Source organism: Cavia porcellus, unplaced genomic scaffold (genome assembly GCF_034190915.1).
Source record: "Cavia porcellus strain 051 isolate PalLab524CR breed Dunkin Hartley unplaced genomic scaffold, mCavPor4.1 scaffold_23, whole genome shotgun sequence".
NCBI classification, from domain to species: Eukaryota; Metazoa; Chordata; class Mammalia; order Rodentia; family Caviidae; genus Cavia; species Cavia porcellus.
Window position 1 is genome coordinate 42,580,423 of NW_026947506.1, and position 17,173 is coordinate 42,597,595.

General features: G+C 57.5%; 1 protein-coding gene across 2 annotated transcripts; it reads right to left on the reverse strand.

The window, feature by feature from the left end:
• Nucleotides 1–249: 249 nt before the first annotated feature.
• Stx1a (syntaxin 1A) lies at nucleotides 250–16,310 on the reverse strand. 2 transcript variants are annotated; one of them, XM_003470118.5, is made up of 10 exons: nucleotides 16,183–16,310; nucleotides 9,353–9,430; nucleotides 9,004–9,103; nucleotides 6,552–6,626; nucleotides 5,617–5,690; nucleotides 5,422–5,530; nucleotides 5,235–5,308; nucleotides 4,211–4,348; nucleotides 1,584–1,694; nucleotides 250–1,360 (listed from the first exon to the last, which is right to left on the reverse strand). In XM_003470118.5, the coding sequence occupies exons 1-10, from the start codon at nucleotides 16,258–16,260 to the stop codon at nucleotides 1,283–1,285; spliced, it is 915 nt and encodes a 304-aa protein (XP_003470166.2). In that variant the 5' UTR covers nucleotides 16,261–16,310; the 3' UTR covers nucleotides 250–1,282. The 2 variants fall into 2 exon arrangements, 1 of the variants encoding a protein (XP_003470166.2); XR_010042379.1 differs by lacking the exon at nucleotides 250–1,360 and having other exon boundaries at nucleotides 1,584–1,779; nucleotides 4,098–4,348.
• Nucleotides 16,311–17,173: the final 863 nt, after the last annotated feature.

Sequence of the window (17,173 nt, forward strand, 5' to 3'; positions counted from 1 at the left end):
AGGGGACCGAGATGAAGAAAGCACCCTTTTTAACCAGAGGTGGGCACTGGAGCACCTGAGACTATGAGCTGGGCAGGGACATTAGACTCCAGGCGGGATCTTCTGTCAAGAGTGGCTGCCTTGGGGTGAGGCTCTGCAGGCTGGCGTGGCTACTGTCCACTGAGGCAATGGAAGGCCTGTGGGCACCAGGCTAGGATCCCTGTCTGCGCCCCCGTGTCCCACCCAAGCGCTAGGGCTGGGACACCGCAGTCAGACATGTACAAATGTTTATTCTACATAAAAATTTCACAAAATGGGCAGCTGGTTGTACCAAGACCTTTGGTGAGGGATGGGGGAGAAGGCAGCAAGGACAGTGGTCAAAGTCACTGGGCAGGAGCGAAGCCAAGGGAAGGTGGGGCGCAGACACGGCCCCGCCCCCTGCTGCATGCGCCTGCGTGCACCTCCCAGCTGTCCACGAAGGGGCGTGGTGGGGCGCAACGCCCCGGAAGGCTGGCTGCTGAATACTGCATCGCGAAGAGACAGCTGACACCACGTGGCACGTCAATGGGGGACCGCAGGGCAGGATGAGACTGCAGGCCTGAGTGACATCTGAATTCCCGGAGAGGGGGACTGCTGTCCTGAACATGCAACACTGGCTTTCAAACCTGACAGGCCTTTGGGGACCGCAGCTGCTCTGCCTCCACTCGGAGAGCACAGGCAACAGCCCAGCAGGTGCTTCCTGGGGCTTCAGGATGCCGGGAGGGAGGCTGAGGCAGGACCCGCTGGCTTTGCCCCAGGCAGGGTAGTGAGCCTCCTGGCAGTGGTCAGCGAAATAGAGGCTTAGTGCTGGGTTGTCCCTCAGGGCCACCCCTCCCCAACCTGAAAAGCAGCACCATGTGGCCAGCTGGTCCCCACCCTTCGGGGCTCGGCTCTGGGGGAACAGCTGAGGAGGCCAGGAGGCAGGGTGGATGGGCAGGACAGGTGGGGGCAAGGCCAGACTCCAGAAGGAGGCTGGAGCCCAGGGGAGAGTGGACCCCAAGTGAGAGGGTGGGACAGCCTGGGCCAGGGCCCAAGACTTTGCTGCAGGGACCCGTCCCCAGCCCTGCTGCACTGCACCTCTGTACAGACACACACTGTCACAGATCATGCACACGACACGGGTCAGGGCAGGGTGGGGACAGGGCCCTGGGGGAGAGAGGGGCAGGGCAGGTAGGAGTGAGGATGTCCGAGCCAGAAGGGGGAGGGCAGTCCAGCCAGGGGCCTTGGTAGGGTGGCCATCCGGACAGAAATGGCAGGCGGGGCTCTATCCAAAGATGCCTCCAATGGTGGAAGCGATGACAATGCCCAGGATCACACAGCAGATGATGATCATGATTTTCTTCTGCAACACAGAAGTAGAGGCCTCAGCAGGCAGCTGGATAGGGCTGTCCTGCAGGCTGAGGGCTCACTGGGGCCTCAGGGTGGGCAGGTGACAACCTCACAGTAAAGGCTCTGGTCAGCTTCCAGAGTGGGGACAGACAGAAAGGGTTGGGTTGAGTGATGGGCTTAGGTCCTGGCAGGTGCTGGGTTGCTGGGGTGTGGCTCAGGCCGAGCTGGTGACTGACCCTGCGTGCCTTGCTCTGGTACTTGACAGCCTTCTTGGTATCAGACACGGCCCGCTCCACATAGTCCACTGCATGCTCCACGTTGTACTCAATCCTGTCAATCATCTCCCCCTGCAGGGTCAGGGGTGCTCGAGCTCCAGAGGGCTCCCTCTTGGACGCTGGGAGGGGGCTCAGAGCAAGGCCTCAGGGAAGCACCCTGAAGCAGAGAGAGGCAGGAGGTGAGGAGACTGGCCTGCCCTGGCAGACCCTGGCCAGGACATGGAAGGCTCAGGGGCAGCCCCCCTCTCCCTGCAGAGCAGCTATCCAAGGGGTGGAGCTGACCATGCAGTTTCAGCCAAAGGGGGAGCCATGCAGACAGTGCTCAGCCCTGGGCCTGGTGCCAGGCCAAGAGAGAGGCAGGAATAGGTAGGCTGGACTCTGAGCCCACCCTGGCTAGGCTGCCATGCTGAGCCCTCCCAAACATCTTAAGATCTCTGGCAGCCCCAGAACTCCCTCGGGCACTGTGATCTGGTCCTATGGTCCTCCCAGTGACACTGACCCCAAGATCCCCAGCAATAGTGGGACTCCCTCTGAAGGCATCTGTGTCACCACAGTGTGTCCTGCTAGGACACAGCAGCAGCTTCTTTGTAGCCTTCCTACCTCCTAAGCATACATTACTCCCGTGCTTAAAATCCCTCAGTCAAGCTGGGCATGGTGGCACATGCCTATAATGCCAGGACTCAGGAGGCTAAGGCAGGAGGGTCTGAATTCTGAGGTTAGCGAATTCAAGGCCATCCTGGGCTACATAGTGCAACCTGGTCTCAAGAAACCAAAATATAAAACAAAACAAAACTTAATCAAGAAGAACCTCCAGACACTTTCTACCAAGAGAGCATGGGAAACAAACCTCTGCCCCTCTCCCCCAAAGCCCAAGTAAAAGTAGATAGAGGCTTTGGAGGCCAAAAGGTGTACACTGCCACAGAAACACCCACCTCACCCAGACTGCAGAGGCCCAGGCACTGTGGTTCTGGAGGCAGCGTGATACCCTCGGGAGAGCACTCCTAGGAGTTCCAAGCTCCCTAGCCATGGCGCTGGTCATGTTGAAACAGATGATGACAACACATTTGTGTTCACTGTGGGTGTCAAGGTAACAAGCACCAGGCAAACAGGTGGTGAAGCTCTGACACCAGTGTGACGAGGTCATCATGCCCTGACAGGGAGATGGCCCATGCCTGGTTTTGTCACTTTGGATTTTGCCAGCAAAACTAAGATAAATTAGGACTGGGGATATAATTCAGTGGCACTCTGCCTCCCTGGTCATGAGTTCAATTCCTGGTATCAAAAAACAAAGCAAGGGGCTGGGGATTTAGCTCAGCGGCATACACGCCTGCCTTGTAAGTGCGTGGTCGTGAGTTCAATCCCTGGTACTGGTAAAAAAAAATAAAAAAAGTATGACATTCAGACAGCAAAAGTAAAATTAGGGTCAGTTAAACTGAGTCTATGTGGCTAGTTCAAAATATATACCTTTTACCACTTAAAAAAATAAACAGGGGCTGGGGATTTAGCTCAGCGGCATAAGCACCTGCCTTGAAAGCAGGCAGTCGTGAGTTCAATCCCTGGTACCAATGAAAAGGAAAAAGACAAAAATAAATAAATAAATAAAAAATAAACTGTACTGGTACCCATTCTCTGGGAGGCTGAGGCAGGGAGATTCCAAGTTCAAGCCGAGCCCAGGCAACTTAGTGACTTAATGAGAACTTGTCTCAAAAAGGTTAAGATGTTGCTTAGTGCAAAGGACCTTGGCCTCAACCCCAATCCCCCTCTTCCTAAAAATGCCTCCAGGTCCCCCAAGTGCCACCACCAGGGCCTCATCTACTTTGCTTCCTCCTGTACCTCCATTCCAACCTATCCCTGCATTCTAGCACACAGACCTCCTTCCTCTTTGCACACAAGTCTAGCTCTCTCCCCGAAACATCTTTCCGGCAGCCTCCTTTCACCTCTCCTGAAAGCTGTGCAAATGCATCCTCAGAGAAGGCTTTCCCTGATTTCCATGCAGCGTGCCAGCCGAGTCACTATTGCCATGTCATGCAGAGTGGGGCCCTTACACGGGAAGCACTGACATTGTCTCATGAGACGTGAACATCCGGGGCCTCTACCTGAACCAGCAGCCTCAGAAACAGGATGCTGGAAACTTATAATAAGCCTTTCAGGTGACTTGGGGTCTTGCAAATCCAAGACCCATCAGTCACGCTGCTACCTAATGTCTCCTGAGCACTTGGCACCACTGGAGAACATACATTTGCTCTTCACTGATGCTGCCCTTTCACCAACAGATATTAGCTCCCAGAAGCAGCCCCTAGCTGACCTGCCAGCTACTGTAACCCCAGTCCTAGATAAGCAACCAGTCCCAGTAGCACTAGATAAAGACAGGACGGTGGGGAGCATGCAGGGCCTGGTGTCCTGGAGGGCCAAGCGGAGCAATGCAGAGGGTCCTGCAGGGGCCCAGCAGTGCTTCCCACAGCAGATGTTGGTTACCTGAGTGCTTGGTCCCTCCCAGCAGTGCAGCGTGTTGGGCAGAAACACCAAGGTTAGCATAGCCCCAGGTGCTGCTGTGGGTGGGTGGGGGCATTGGTGACCTGGGCACCCACCTGGCTCTCAACCAGCATGGCCATATCCATGAACATATCATGCAGCTCACGGATGCTGTTCTCCAGCTTGATGATCTCACTGTGTCGGGTCTCAATCTCACTCAGAGCCTGCTTCGAGATGCTGGAGTCCATGATGATCTAGGGGCAGGGAACAGGAGCTGAAACCCAGAGGCTGCCCAGGGTTAGGGGAGTAGGGGACCAGGACAGGGAGGATGGGAGGTTGAAGAGGAAGGCAGCTAGGTTGGGGAGGGGGTTTCCAGAAATGGAATGGAGGCTCCCTCTTAACTGTAGTGTTCCCATCTTATTAGCTGCCACCTAACCTCTCTACAGGGTTGATAATGCCCTCTCCTGTGATCCCATCAGAGCTCAGTGTGTGACAGGTCTTAGCAGCAGGTTGGAGAGCCCCAGGTGACTGCCCCAAGGGCCCAGGGCCTGCCACTCCCTCTCCTGCATGAATCTGGCCTCCTCCAAGCCTGCCTCCAGCGCCTGTGTGCCACCTTCAGGGGGCTGCCCCCACAGGATGGAACCTCACTAATCATTGGCCAGTGTCCTCCAGGAAGGGATAAAGGTCCTGTGGGTGATGGGAGAATCCCCCAGCCATTAGCAGATGATCAGGGACAGCAAGGAAGTGGATCCAACTGGAGGCACCTGGGACTTTTTTTTTTTTCTCATATATTGGGAATTGAACCCAGTGCCTTCACAGAGAGCTGTTTCTAGCCTTTTTCTGTTTTGTTTTGAGACAGGGTCTAAGTCTCTTAAGTTGCCCAGTGGAACGCAAACTTGCAGTCTTCCTGTAGAGTGCTGGGGTTACAGGTGTGTGACCCCATGTCAGGCTAGGGCATGGCTCGAGCCCACCTTTGCCCCAGATACTTCCTCTTTCTGTGACTCAGCCCTCTCTCAAACCTGGCTCGCAGGGTGGCTGTGTTCAAATACTGTCCAGACCCTGTGCTGGGCACACACTGAGTCTTAGTGGGAGCAGGTATGGTCGGGGAGTCACAGTAGCGGGGATGGAGTGCACGCTCACCCCGGAGGCAAAGATGGCAGGGTTTCCACTCTCCAGCATGTCCTCCAACTCCTCACTGGTTGTGGTCCTGCCAGCTGCAGAGAGTCACACTGAGCAGGGCCGGTCCACCAAACTCTGAAGCAGCCGGGTCCTCGCCGATCCCGCCTTAAGCCCCGCCCCCTAGCTTCAAGCCCCGCCCCCAGCTCACTGATCTCTAGCTGCCTCTGGATGCGGCCCTTGCAGCGTTCGCGGTAGTCTGACTGCGTCGCGTTGTACTCCGACATGACCTCTACAAACTTCCGGGACAGCGTGGAGTGCTGGGGATCCGAGACAAGAGTGCGGGTGTCAGGGGGCACCGGGACCAGAAGACTCGAGTGGTTCCCAGCCCCGGGGCCTGCCGCACCTGGGTCTTTCGGATCCTCAGGTCTGCAGAGGAGCGGTTCAGGCCTTCCTCCTGCTCAATGCTCTGCTCGATGCCTGCGGCGGGAGCGCTGCTGAGCCACGCCCTCCCCACCCACTGTGCCTCCCAACCCCGGGTCCAGGGCCTGCTCCCAAGGCCCCTGGGTGACCCTGGGGTGGGGTGGGGGGGAATCACAGGAGGATGGACTGCCAGACATGACAAGCACTGGAGTTCACACCTATTGTGTGCCAGGTCTGGTGGCTCAGACACTGTCCCTCCACTTTGGTCCTTCTCAGGGAGGCTGTTCACAAGGCCCAAGCCACCTATGTCCAACCCCCCCCCCCGTCCCCGCCCCTCTTCCCCCCCCCCCCCCCGCACGACAGGTAACTCCTAGGTTAGGTAGCCACAGGTCTGGATTCATTTAGCACTGGGCAGCCTGCATGGGCCAGGAGGTGCTGGCTGTTGTCCTTTTTTTTTTGGACACGGTCTTGCTATGCAGCTCAAACTGTCCTCCAATTCACAGTGATCCTCCTGCCTCAGCCTCCTAGAGTGCTTGGGATTACAGGGTGTACCACCACATCCAGTTTACTTTTAGTTTTTTGAGACTGGGTCTCCATATGTAGTGCAGGCTGGCCTCAATCTTGTGACCCTCCTGCCTCCACTTACATGTAGCTGGGATTATTGGTGGATACGCGTATGTCTGGCTTCCCTTAGCCTTCTTTGGTGGGCATGAGGGACAGTGGCCTCAAGGGAGCAGGTCTTTCACAAACCAGGTGTCTGTGTCCCTGGCTGAGCCCAGAACCTGGTCTGTCTAAATGGTGTCACCCTCAAAAAGAGAACCAGTGTGCCCCTCTGGGTCAGCAATACTCGACGGGATTCCCGAGGATGCAGGACTAGGCCACCACCCGACCATTTGGACAAGCCAGGCATTGACTCACTCTTTAACTTGGAACGAACTTTGTTTGCTGTCTTCTTTATGTCGGACATGAGTTCTTCCAGCTCCTCCTTGGTCTCTGAGGAGGCACGGGGTATGGGGTATAGATACCTCAGCTTCCCACTGTGAAGTTCTGGCTCCATGGGCTCCTGGGTTTGACCCTCCCCTGGCTCAGGCTCTGCCTGCTCCCATTCTGGGCTAGGGCCACCCAGCTGTAGCGTCATTCCCTCACTGCTTTCTAAGGCGCCTCTTGCCTTCTTCGCCGGCTCCCACCCCCTGGAGATAACAGATGGGTCTAAATTTAAGGCAGGAATAATTGTAGTGCAGCTGGTGGGGCTGGAGTTGGCACCAACGAATGTGTACTTGGTACTTGCCTGAGTTGGAGGTGGGGTGCAGGCTCACCTGGCCTTACCTGGTGGCAAGGGGGGGGGGGAGCAGCTGGCCAGTGGGCTGCCAGGAACCAGGGTGGTAGAAGCCCTATGTCACCCCATTCCCCAGGGTCAGAGCTGCAAGGCCCCAGGTGAGGCATGCTCTGTTCTCACAAAGCTGCCCCCAGGTGCTGAGTTCCATCAAGTGGCTGGGGCTGGAGGTACCAGGCCCAGGTTGGGGCTTATAGAGGTTCAAGCAGGTGGGCCCCATGGGGCATGGTCAGCCCTGGAAGTTGCAGGCAGGTGAGGGTAGGCAGTGACATGGTAGCTGCACCCCTTGCTCTAATGAGAACCATCTCTCTGTCCTGGCAGAGGCCATGAGGGTGCCCAGCTTACCACTCTCCCAGAGGCATGGCTTTGTCCCCCCAGAGCGTGCCTGGCAACCACTAATCCTTACAGGGAGTGGGACTGGGCTCCTAGCTGGCACCTGCCCAACTGCATCCTCCTGGGCTGGGGTTTCTCCCTGGGGGCTTGGGGAAGGATATGAACAGTGGCATGTCCCAGACCCTAGATGGGGGGCGGGGGGCTAGATGGGACCCTAGATGGGAACATGAGGCAGGGGATGCCACAGAGCGGAGGAGGGTGTCTTCTTCACACGAACAAAGGGAAACTTGGTTACCAGCTGCTCTGACGTCTCAGCCTCTTTTGCTCAGACCCAAAATAGCCCAGCCGGATGGCAGCCCCCAGAGGAGGTAGAGCAGCCTGGGCCAGGACAGCCCCCTGCCACCACTGCCACTGCTACCTCCTACCCTACTTAGCTCAGCCCAGTGCCCACCCTGGGTGAGTTCCAGTCTCAGCCAGGTCACAGGAATCTTCCCCACTGTGTAGGACACAGCAAGGGAAGAGTAGATGCTCGGAGAGAGCCCCTCACCCAACCCCCTCCACAGCAGAGGAGCCCACTCCCCAGCTGTTCAGAGTCCTTTGTTCCCACTCCATGATCAGCCCTCATGACCCTCAGCAGGAGCAGCCCATACAGTGACCCTATACATGGATACACAGCATATATCACATGCTGACTGCCCAGATAAGTCTTTGGGGAGGGAGCGACGTGTGGTGATTACATTGTTGGCCTCTCGAGGACAGTTCCCTGCTACCAAGCTCCCACTGCCTTGGCAGGGCTGGGTGTGGGGCATGGTGAGTGAGGCACAGGCTTTTGTTTACAAAAGCTCTGGGCTGGGGAAGCTGATCCTGGTCTCCCAAGAATGCTGAGGGCTTTGGGGGTGCAAGGTCCTAGACAGGAGGCCATGCACTAGGTATCTGGGTGGCCAGGTTTTGCCCCTTTGGATACCTAGGCACAGCCAAAGCTGGCACCTTTGGTGAGAGGTGGGAACATCCATAGTGGGAGTGCACTGAATCCAAGGGGCTCCTGGGTCCCCACTGCAGGGGGCCAATCACAGCCTTCCTGGTCCTGCACTGTGGCTAAGCACCTTCCAGGGAAGAGGACTTGGATGGTGTGTATGGTACCCTGGCACATACTAGGGTAGCAATCAGTGTCTCACTGGGAATGTGAGGGCTGGGCAAGAGGGCCTGGCAGAGTAGGACCCAGACCTATGTAGCTTCTGGTGCAAAGGGAGAGAAGGGACTTCCTGGAGCCCCAAGAATGCCTGGCTTCAGGGTACCAAGTAGCCAGGTGCCAGGGCTGCATGCTTGCCGGAAGTGGCCTGCCTGGCCAGCTTACCCTCCCACGGTGCTGTTGCCTCGGCACTGCCATCTGTTCCTGGGATGAGCAGAGGGGCGGGGCGGCCTTCTACTGATCAGAGGCTGCTCCTCCCTGTCCCTCCTTTGCCAAACCCCAGTGCAGCACCACAGCGGCACAGCGGACCCCATCAGGCCCCAGAAGGGCTTCCCTCCCATCACTAAGTCCCTGTGTGAGACCCAGGTCCGGCGGGTGGGAGGTGACAGGGGTGCAGACCCCTCAGCTGCAGCCCCAGGACAGCTGTATTTCCTGAGGTGTCTCATGGAACTGAGCCATGCTGGCCCAGCAGCAGAAGGGGTGCTGGGTCCCGGAGCTGCCTGCCCCATACTCACTCTCGTCGGGGTTGGGGGAGGCCAGGATGGCGCTGTGCTTGCGCTTCACCTCCTCGACATTCTCTGCGATCTTGTCGATGAAGCCTCGGATCTCCTCCACCTGGGGACCAGGGCTAGTGTCAGGAGGACAAAATTCGGAGGGGAGAGGATGGCAGGCCTTGGAGGCAGGGCAGGGGCTGAGGTGGGAGGGCGTGGGGTGCTCCCCAACTATCCTTATTCTGGGCTTCCACCAGTACCCCGACAAATGAGTCCCTTCTTGGGTGGTGGCCCTAGCGCCGTTTAGGGGTTTGAGGCAGCCACTGAAGGTCTGCGATACTGCGTGGGACAGATGCACTGTGCTGGTTCCCACCTGCTCGAAGAACTCATCCATGAAACGGTCTCGGTCCACGGTGACAGTGACATCATCGTCATCATCGCTGTCTTTGGCCTGCATGGGGATGTACACATAGGAATGGCCTTGGACCCAGCTTGTTTGGCATCTATTCACACTGGGTCCCCTCCCTACCCTTCCCAGGGAACTCTGGGCAGGGACATAGAGAGACCTGGCTATGCCCTTAGCTTCCAGCCACCAGGAGACCCCAAGGAGCCCTGAGCACCCAGTGTGAGGACAGAGGTCTCCAGACTCCCTCCCTGACTGGGTGGCTTGTCCCCACCCAGTCACTGGGGAATCCATGCTGGGTGGGGGGGGCCAATAGAACCCAAAGCTTGAAGCAGCCCACTGATTGGTGCATTCCTGGGTACGCTGGGCGTTGGCCCAGCTCCTGGGTGTCCAGGCCCTGCCTGAGACAGGCTTCTCTGTTTGCAGGCCTCGATGTCCCAGGCCTGCACACCAGCAAATCCTGGCCAGGAGGTGGCCTGGCTCAGACACCAGGCTGTCCGCACAGCTAGACTGTCAGGGTGGGGCTCTGTAGGCAGCAACTGTGCCCACCCTGCAGTCCCTGTCCCCTTGTTGGTCTGGTCATGAGACCCCACCCCACAGCAGCCTGGCAGGTGGGAAGTCATGTTGCTACCTGCTCACCTGTCATGGGTGGGGTGGGGGTGCAATTACACCACTGGCTTCTGAGGGTCTAGTCATTACTGTGCAGCCTGCACCTTAAGTCAGCCAAGGCCACCCACTCTACTCCAAGGCTGAGGTCCCTCTGCACAGCGAGGATGGGAGTGGCAGGGCCCAGGCTGGGTCACGCCCCACAGAGGGACACTGCCAGGCTCTACAGAGATCAAGGGACCATCAGGCCAGGCCTTGGCAGGAGACAACCCCTCTGGGTGTTTGCTCTTCTGTGCAATGGGGACAGGACCACCTGGATGCAGGGAAGGAGGGCTGAGAGGCTTCGGACAGCAGACTCTCAGGCCAGACTGTTATCCAGCCAAGCAGGGACCCACCGCCAAGAATCGGGTGGCTAGAGCTTTCTGGGGGCGGCTCAGAGGGGCCTCCTCCCATCAGGAGCTCACACTTCCTCCCCCGGCAGCTAAAATAAACCCCCATTCCTGCTCCCCAGCTCCCCACCATGTCTGTGGCTGCTGCCAGGTGGCCACCCCTCCCCCACCCCCATAGCCACAGAGCATCCAGGAGCCGTTTTCACACTTTGGGACCACGCATTGGGCCCAGGAGTTGAGTCAGAGCACTCCTGAGGGAAACTGAGGCACACTGCAGGGTGCAAGAGCCCTGTTCCCCATCCTGGGAAGCCAGTCAGGCTGGGAAGTGGCTTTGGGGGCTCATACCTTGCAGTATCCCACATAACCAATTCTGAGGTCTGGCGGAGGAGCGGAAGGACCAGGAAAAGGGGGCAGGAGGGTGTTCTGTGTCTTTTTCCAGGACGGATGTGAGTGCTAGCACTGTCCTCAGAGGCCCCAGGGTCTGGACAGGTGGCTTCCTGGACTTTAGTCTGCCCACCTGTCACCCAGGGACCTATCTTTTCTGGGTGTAGTCTGGCCAGCTGCAGCTCCCGGCCAGACCTTGGGTGAATGCGCTCTGGGGCCTCACCAACCCCCGTTTCCCCGCTCCTCCCATTGGGGTGCCTCACCCCAGCCTCTGCTTCACCCTCATAGCCCCTCACAGCCGCATAACCATCTCCCTGCTCAAGGTTTCCCAGGCAGCTCTGCCCACTATGGCAGCCCTGACAGTCTGAAACTCCTTCCCTTCTCTGTGACTGGGCTGCAGGCCTTGAAGAACCCACTGGAGCCCTCCCCTGTGATCTGAGGGTGGCATCTACAGCCTTCACTTCTCAGGCTCAGCATTCCTTCCCCTTCAGGGCCTTCCCAGGAACCGTAATCGGCTCCCTTCTGCCTCTGTCTCCTCCTGCAGTACACAATACAATCTGCTGCTGACGGGTCTGAGCAGAGAAAAAAACCAGCCTTGTTCTCCCTCTTTCTAGAGTCCATCTCCATTCGCATGGCCAGGGGCCACAAAGCTGATCCCTAGTGCTTCTTGCAACAGAAAGCCCAAGCCCTTCCCCGCCAGTCTTGAATAAAGGACTTTCTTCCTGATTCATTTCGTTTGTTCTGATCCTTATTTGAGTTTGTAATTTTGGATGGTTCTCGACCATTGCTCCCTGCAACTTACCTATCTGTGGGTTCACCGGGTCCCCAAGCCCTGTGACACCTCTCCTGAGATAGCCTGCAGATGAACTCAGGCCCTTTATTAGTTTTCGCTGGACACTGAATTCAATGACAAGGACGCAGATAGCAGAGCCCTGCCCCTCCTGGCTGGCAACCCAGATATTCTTCACCTAAACAGAACTAAGTTATCAGACTGCCCTGGCACTTGTTTTCCTGCTGTCTCAGGCCAGGTAGGATGAGGATGGGCATCATACACATGTACCAGGTGGGCGCCCACATCCCTGTGGAGTGATCAGGACCAGCTCTCTAGGAATCTACGCAGCTGCAGTCAAAGCGCTAGAAAGGCGGTGGACTGCAGATAGGGATGCTGGAGGTGACATCTGGACCTCAAATGTGATCCTGGTTCAGATGTAGCCAGGGTCACACTGGTACCTCACCAGCCACCTGTGGGCTTAACCGATACCTGAGCCCGAAGCCCAGGAATATTCTCTCTCCTTCTGACTTCCTCACATCCTGCCAACAACCAATTAGTCCTGGTGGCTTTTGTTCCTTACACTGTGCTTCTCAATCCTGGTCCAGAACCAGAAACCCTTGTGGGATTTTTTTGGGGAGATAGAGGTCCTGAGATTTGAACCCATGCAAGTGTAGTGGGGACTGAACCCAGGGCCTTTTCACTGAGCTATATCCCCAACCCTTTCTAAATTTTTATTTTGAGGCAGATTGTGGCCAAGTCTCTAAGTTGCTCACACTGAGTTTGAATTTGGGACCCTCCTGCCTCAGCCTCCCAGAAGGTTGGCATTACAGGTATGTGCCTCCAAGGCTTAGGGGGATTTTTAAAATCTAGATTCCAGAATTCTACCCCAGAATACTGATGAGGAATTAATGTATGGGGGTGGGGCTGGTAAGGTTGGTTTTTAAGAGCAGCCTCTGTTTCTATACAGTGGTGGTCTGGTCTCCCCATTTCTGGCTGACTGTCCAGCTCGGGCCTCATCACCTCCAGCCTGCACTATCTGAAAATAGGGCTGGGAGCGAGTGTGGCTCCCACCAAAAGGACCCTGAGGATGAGGCAACCCTGCCAGGGCCTTGGGAAGCAGTAATCCCTGAGTGTATGCTGGTGGTGGCCAGGTAGTCCTGGTGGTCTTTCTGGCAGAGGTGCCAGGATTCCAGGACGCTTTCCTAGAAGCAAGCATTGGATTCTTCCAGGAGATACAGAGGCCAGTCCCTGGCAATGGGGCAATGGCATCAGGCCAGCAGGCAGGGTTGATTCATCTGCCTCGATGTTGTCTGCCTGAAGGCTATTTTTTTCCCTTCCTCTATTTAATGACTAATCAAAGTCAGTATCACTAGTGCCAAGAGGCCCCGAGCAGGGTCAGGATATGCGGGAGGCCAAGATGGGTCTTCAGGAAAGCATCCTCTCCATGCCTGCCAGCCAGGTTCCTAGCTGCCCTTCTGGTCCTGGGCCCTGCAGCAATCTGGGATAAACCCCAGCCCTCTCAAAACTGCTGGTGGGACCACACCATCTACACCCTAGATGAAAACGTGCCAGACCCACCATCATTCTAGGAACGCCTGAGAGTGCCCTGGAGGGAAGGAGGGAGACACTCCCTATCTTTACCTCCGCTGCATGAAGGTCCCACTGGGAGCGCTTTACAGATATGAGATGAAGTGTGGGGAACTGAGTGGAAAGAGCAACCCTGGCATGGGGCCAGGCCTGCTCTAGTCCTTCAGGGACCCCAAGGGGTCAGTAAGTGAGCCCCCTTCTGTCTTCTTGGAGCATTCCATACTGGTCCCTTGTTTTGGATCACCCTTCTTCTGGGCCACCACAAGTACTTTTGTGTGTGTGTGTGCCTGTGTGGTACTGAGAATTGAACTTGGGGACTTTGCATTAAGCTGCATTCAGAGTCCCTTTTAAATTTTTCTGTTTTTAATTTAGAGGCAGTCTCAGTAAGTCCCTAAATTGAATTTGAGATCATCCTGCCTCAGTCTCCCCAGAGTGCCACCACACCTGATGTGCCAAATCTTCTTTCAGGGTCCCCAACCCTCCCTCCGGTTCCTCCTATGGCTCCTGTAGCAGGTCCCATGTGTCCTACCAGGTCCAGTGTATACACAGCAGAATTCTGGGCCTAGAGGTGAGGTGGGTCTGCTCTGGGAAGTCCCCAGACAGAAAATCAAAGGGGTTCTGCATTGGGGGAGGAGGCCACTACATGCCTGCGTGTGGCTGTCTAGGGACATCCTACCCAAAAAGCCCTTCCACAGCCCTGTGCTCAAAGCCCAGAGGGTATAAAGTGTCAGTCCCCCTGCCTGGCCCCTACCACCATCTACACAGCAGGGAGAGCAGGGGAGGTGGGGGCTGCGAAGGCTGGAGGGCTGGGCCCGGCCTGCAGAGCGCTGAGGACGCCAGCCAGCTCCTTCCCTAAGTGTGACTTTTATAAATAAGCTCCCTTCGCCTGCCTTCCTTCCAAATGTGGTGGCACTGGGGTGGGGGGAGGGAAAAGGAGGAGGGAGGGGCAAGCTAGGGACAGAGTACAGCTGCTGCCTTCCTGAGCTCTATCCTTGTCCAGACCTTCATTCTCAGGGATGTCTGGGTTGAAAATTCTGACTTCTCAGGGTTCAAGGTCTCCTCTAAATATGGTATCACAGGCAGGAGATCAGAGACCACACTTCTTGCCCTGAGAAGCTAGGTTCTAGGTTCTCCTCTTTTGCATTTCTCTGACAGGAGCCCCAGGCTCGAGGAAAGGGAGCTCCCAAGTGGCAGCAGCCTTGAGATTGACTATTCGTCCCTGGCCAGGGTGGGCTCCTGTAGGCTGCCTCTCTAGCAGCTAGAAGCCTTCCATGGGCAGCGCCAGGTGGCAGTGGGCACAGTCTCCGGGGCTCAGGACACCTGAGCTGGGCCTGAGATGTGTGCACAGGTGGCTTCACTGGTTTGAAGCCGGCTAGGTCCCTCGTCTTGGGGTCACCCAGCTTCTCCTCGGGGTCCCCCCAGTGCAGCCAGGCCTGCCTGTCTTCAGCACTGGGTAGAGCTCCTTTTTCTGTTGCCCCTCATCTACCAAGCAAGCCGTTCTTCCCATGTGCCTCAGTTTCCTCTTCAGCAAAAGAGATGCAGGGTGAAAAACTGCATCTCTGGTCATCAGATGCAAGAACCATGTTCCCTAAGTCACTTGGTTCCCACACATACTTTTATGTGACCCAGAAGTTGCCCCAATGGGCAGACAGCTCCAGGAAAGTAGCAGCTGGGAAGCTCAACGCTGCACGGGAAACTTAAGGGCAACCACAAGGGCCCCCAAGGGAAGTGTTGAGAACCCCTCCTGGGCTCAGCTGCCACTCAGCCAGGAGGAACACAGGACTCCAGACTGCTGGGGGCTGGCATGGGCAGGGCAGGCTGAGTCGCCCACAACACCAGACATCCTTACATGGACCTAGGGACACTGTGGGGGCAGAGTGCTAGCCACTGGGTCAAAAACCTAGGACACTGATATATTGCACATGGGCTGACCTAGGGTTTTAGCGCTAAGTGGGGCACAGGGGAAGGGTGCTGGGGAGGACCCACTGGGAGGGTTCACAGATCACAGAGGCCTGCCAACAGGGTGGTCAGCCAGGGACTCAATGTGGCACTAAGGTGTGGTGCCACGCACCCGAAGTTCCAGCCCTTTAGGAAGGAGGATCGAAAGTTCAGGCCTAGCCTGGGAAACTTGGTGACTTAGTAAGATGCTGTCTTAAAAAAAAGAGTGGGTAGGGTCCAGGAGTGCAGATCATTGCAAAGACCTTGGGTTCAGTTCTTGGTACCAAAATAAAAATTTAGAAATCTGGCACTGAGCCCCGACTCCCCCTCCCACAAGCAGCATTCCTTTCTGTCAGTGTCCCCCTCCAGACCCGCCCGTCAGAGGCCAGAGAAGGGGAGCCAGCAGCAGGGGTCTCTCCCGGTTGGCAGGAGGTGGCTCCCGACTCCGGGCCTCGGTGCAGCCTCCGGCTTCCCCCGAAACCCCGCCCAAGAGCCACACCCCAGGGCCCTCCCAGACACAGGTGGAAAAATAGATCCAGGTCGCAGTCAGCCCGGGGAGCCCGGGAAGGGTCTGGGAACCCTAAGGTGGCCGTAGGGGTGGGGTGCAGGTGGAAACCCCCAACCCGGGGCGGACACAGATCGCGACTGCGACGGCGGCCGGGAGCCACAGGTGATGGCAGGCACAGGTCCCAGGTGGCGGCGCCCCGAGACGGCTCGCGCCCGGGAGCCCCCACCCAGGTGGCCCGGATCCGGACCCACAGCGCACCCGGGCAGGGGCGCCAGGTCCCGCTGGCTGTCTACACCGCAGGCTTAGCGACGAGGGGCAGCGGAGGGACTGAAAGGACCCGACGGATCCTCGGGCGGGGGAGAGGGGTCAGGCTTCCATCCCGCCACCCAAACCCCATCCGAACTCTCCGATCCACCCAAAACACAGAGGGCGCCGAAAAGTTTATCCAGGTCTCAGGACGCCAGCCTGCAACGCGGCCGAGCCGGTGACCCCTGAGGGTCCGAGGGGCGGGACCCGGAGGGAATCGGGGTTCCTCAGCTTGCACAGGCACCCCCCCTCCGGCCCGGGACGCCCCGATGGCGCGCGAGCCAGGCGCGAGGAGTGCGGGCGGACTCACCGTGCGGAGCTCCTGGGTTCGGTCCTTCATGCTCCCGGGAGTGGCAGCGGCACCGGCTGCAGCGAGTGAGCCCCGCATGCGCGACGGCCGCCCCGCGGCTGCGCAGCGCCGGCCCGGCCCCGCCCCGGCCCCCGGGACCCGCGCCCGGACCCGCCCAGGGACCCGCCCCCAGCTCCCCCGGGGTCGCGACCCCATACCTTCTAGACGTCTGATCTTTATCCGGGATGGCGTCCTGGAGCCCCTATCCCTTCCCTACTCCCACCTCCTCTGGACCCAGCCGCTCAGCATCTTTGGTCTGGACCCTGAAAGTCACCTCTTGCTTGACTATTGCTTGGGGGTCTTCTGCGTCTTGCCCCTTCCCCTGGTCAAAAGCCCCCTCACAGCACTCTGGGAGGCTGAGGCAGAAAGATCATCACTTTGGGGTCAGTCTGGGCAATTTAGCTAGACACTGTTTCATAATTTTAAAAAGGAAAAAAATAAAAAAATAAATATATATGGCTGGGGATGTAGTGTGAAGGCCCAGGGTTCAATCCCCAGCCCCAGGAGAAAAGTCACCCTGCAGGGCGCTTCAGGCCCTGAGCCCGGGCCTTCACACTCTGGCCATCTCCTCCAGAGGAGCCTGGGACTCCCTCTCCCAGAGATGTCTCAGTACACCTGTCCCGGGTGGGGTGACTACACCCAGCAGAATACAGAACCCCTCAATCTCTGGGAAAAGAAGATGCGAGATACAGCCCCTCTCTTGCCCCTGTCCGCTTGTTTCCAGCCCCAGGCCTGAGGTCCTCACTCCTTTCTCCCACCCCTGTGAAGACCAGAGCAGGACCAGCCAATGGCTGGCGGAGGGGAACGGGAAGGCATCAGATGTACCTTTTAGGTCCCTGCTTGCATCTTGCTGCAAGAAGTCAAACAGGGGCTGGGGATTTAGCTCAGCGGCATAAGCACCTGTCTTGCAAGCAGGCGGTCATGAGTTCAATCCCTGGTACCGATAAAAAGA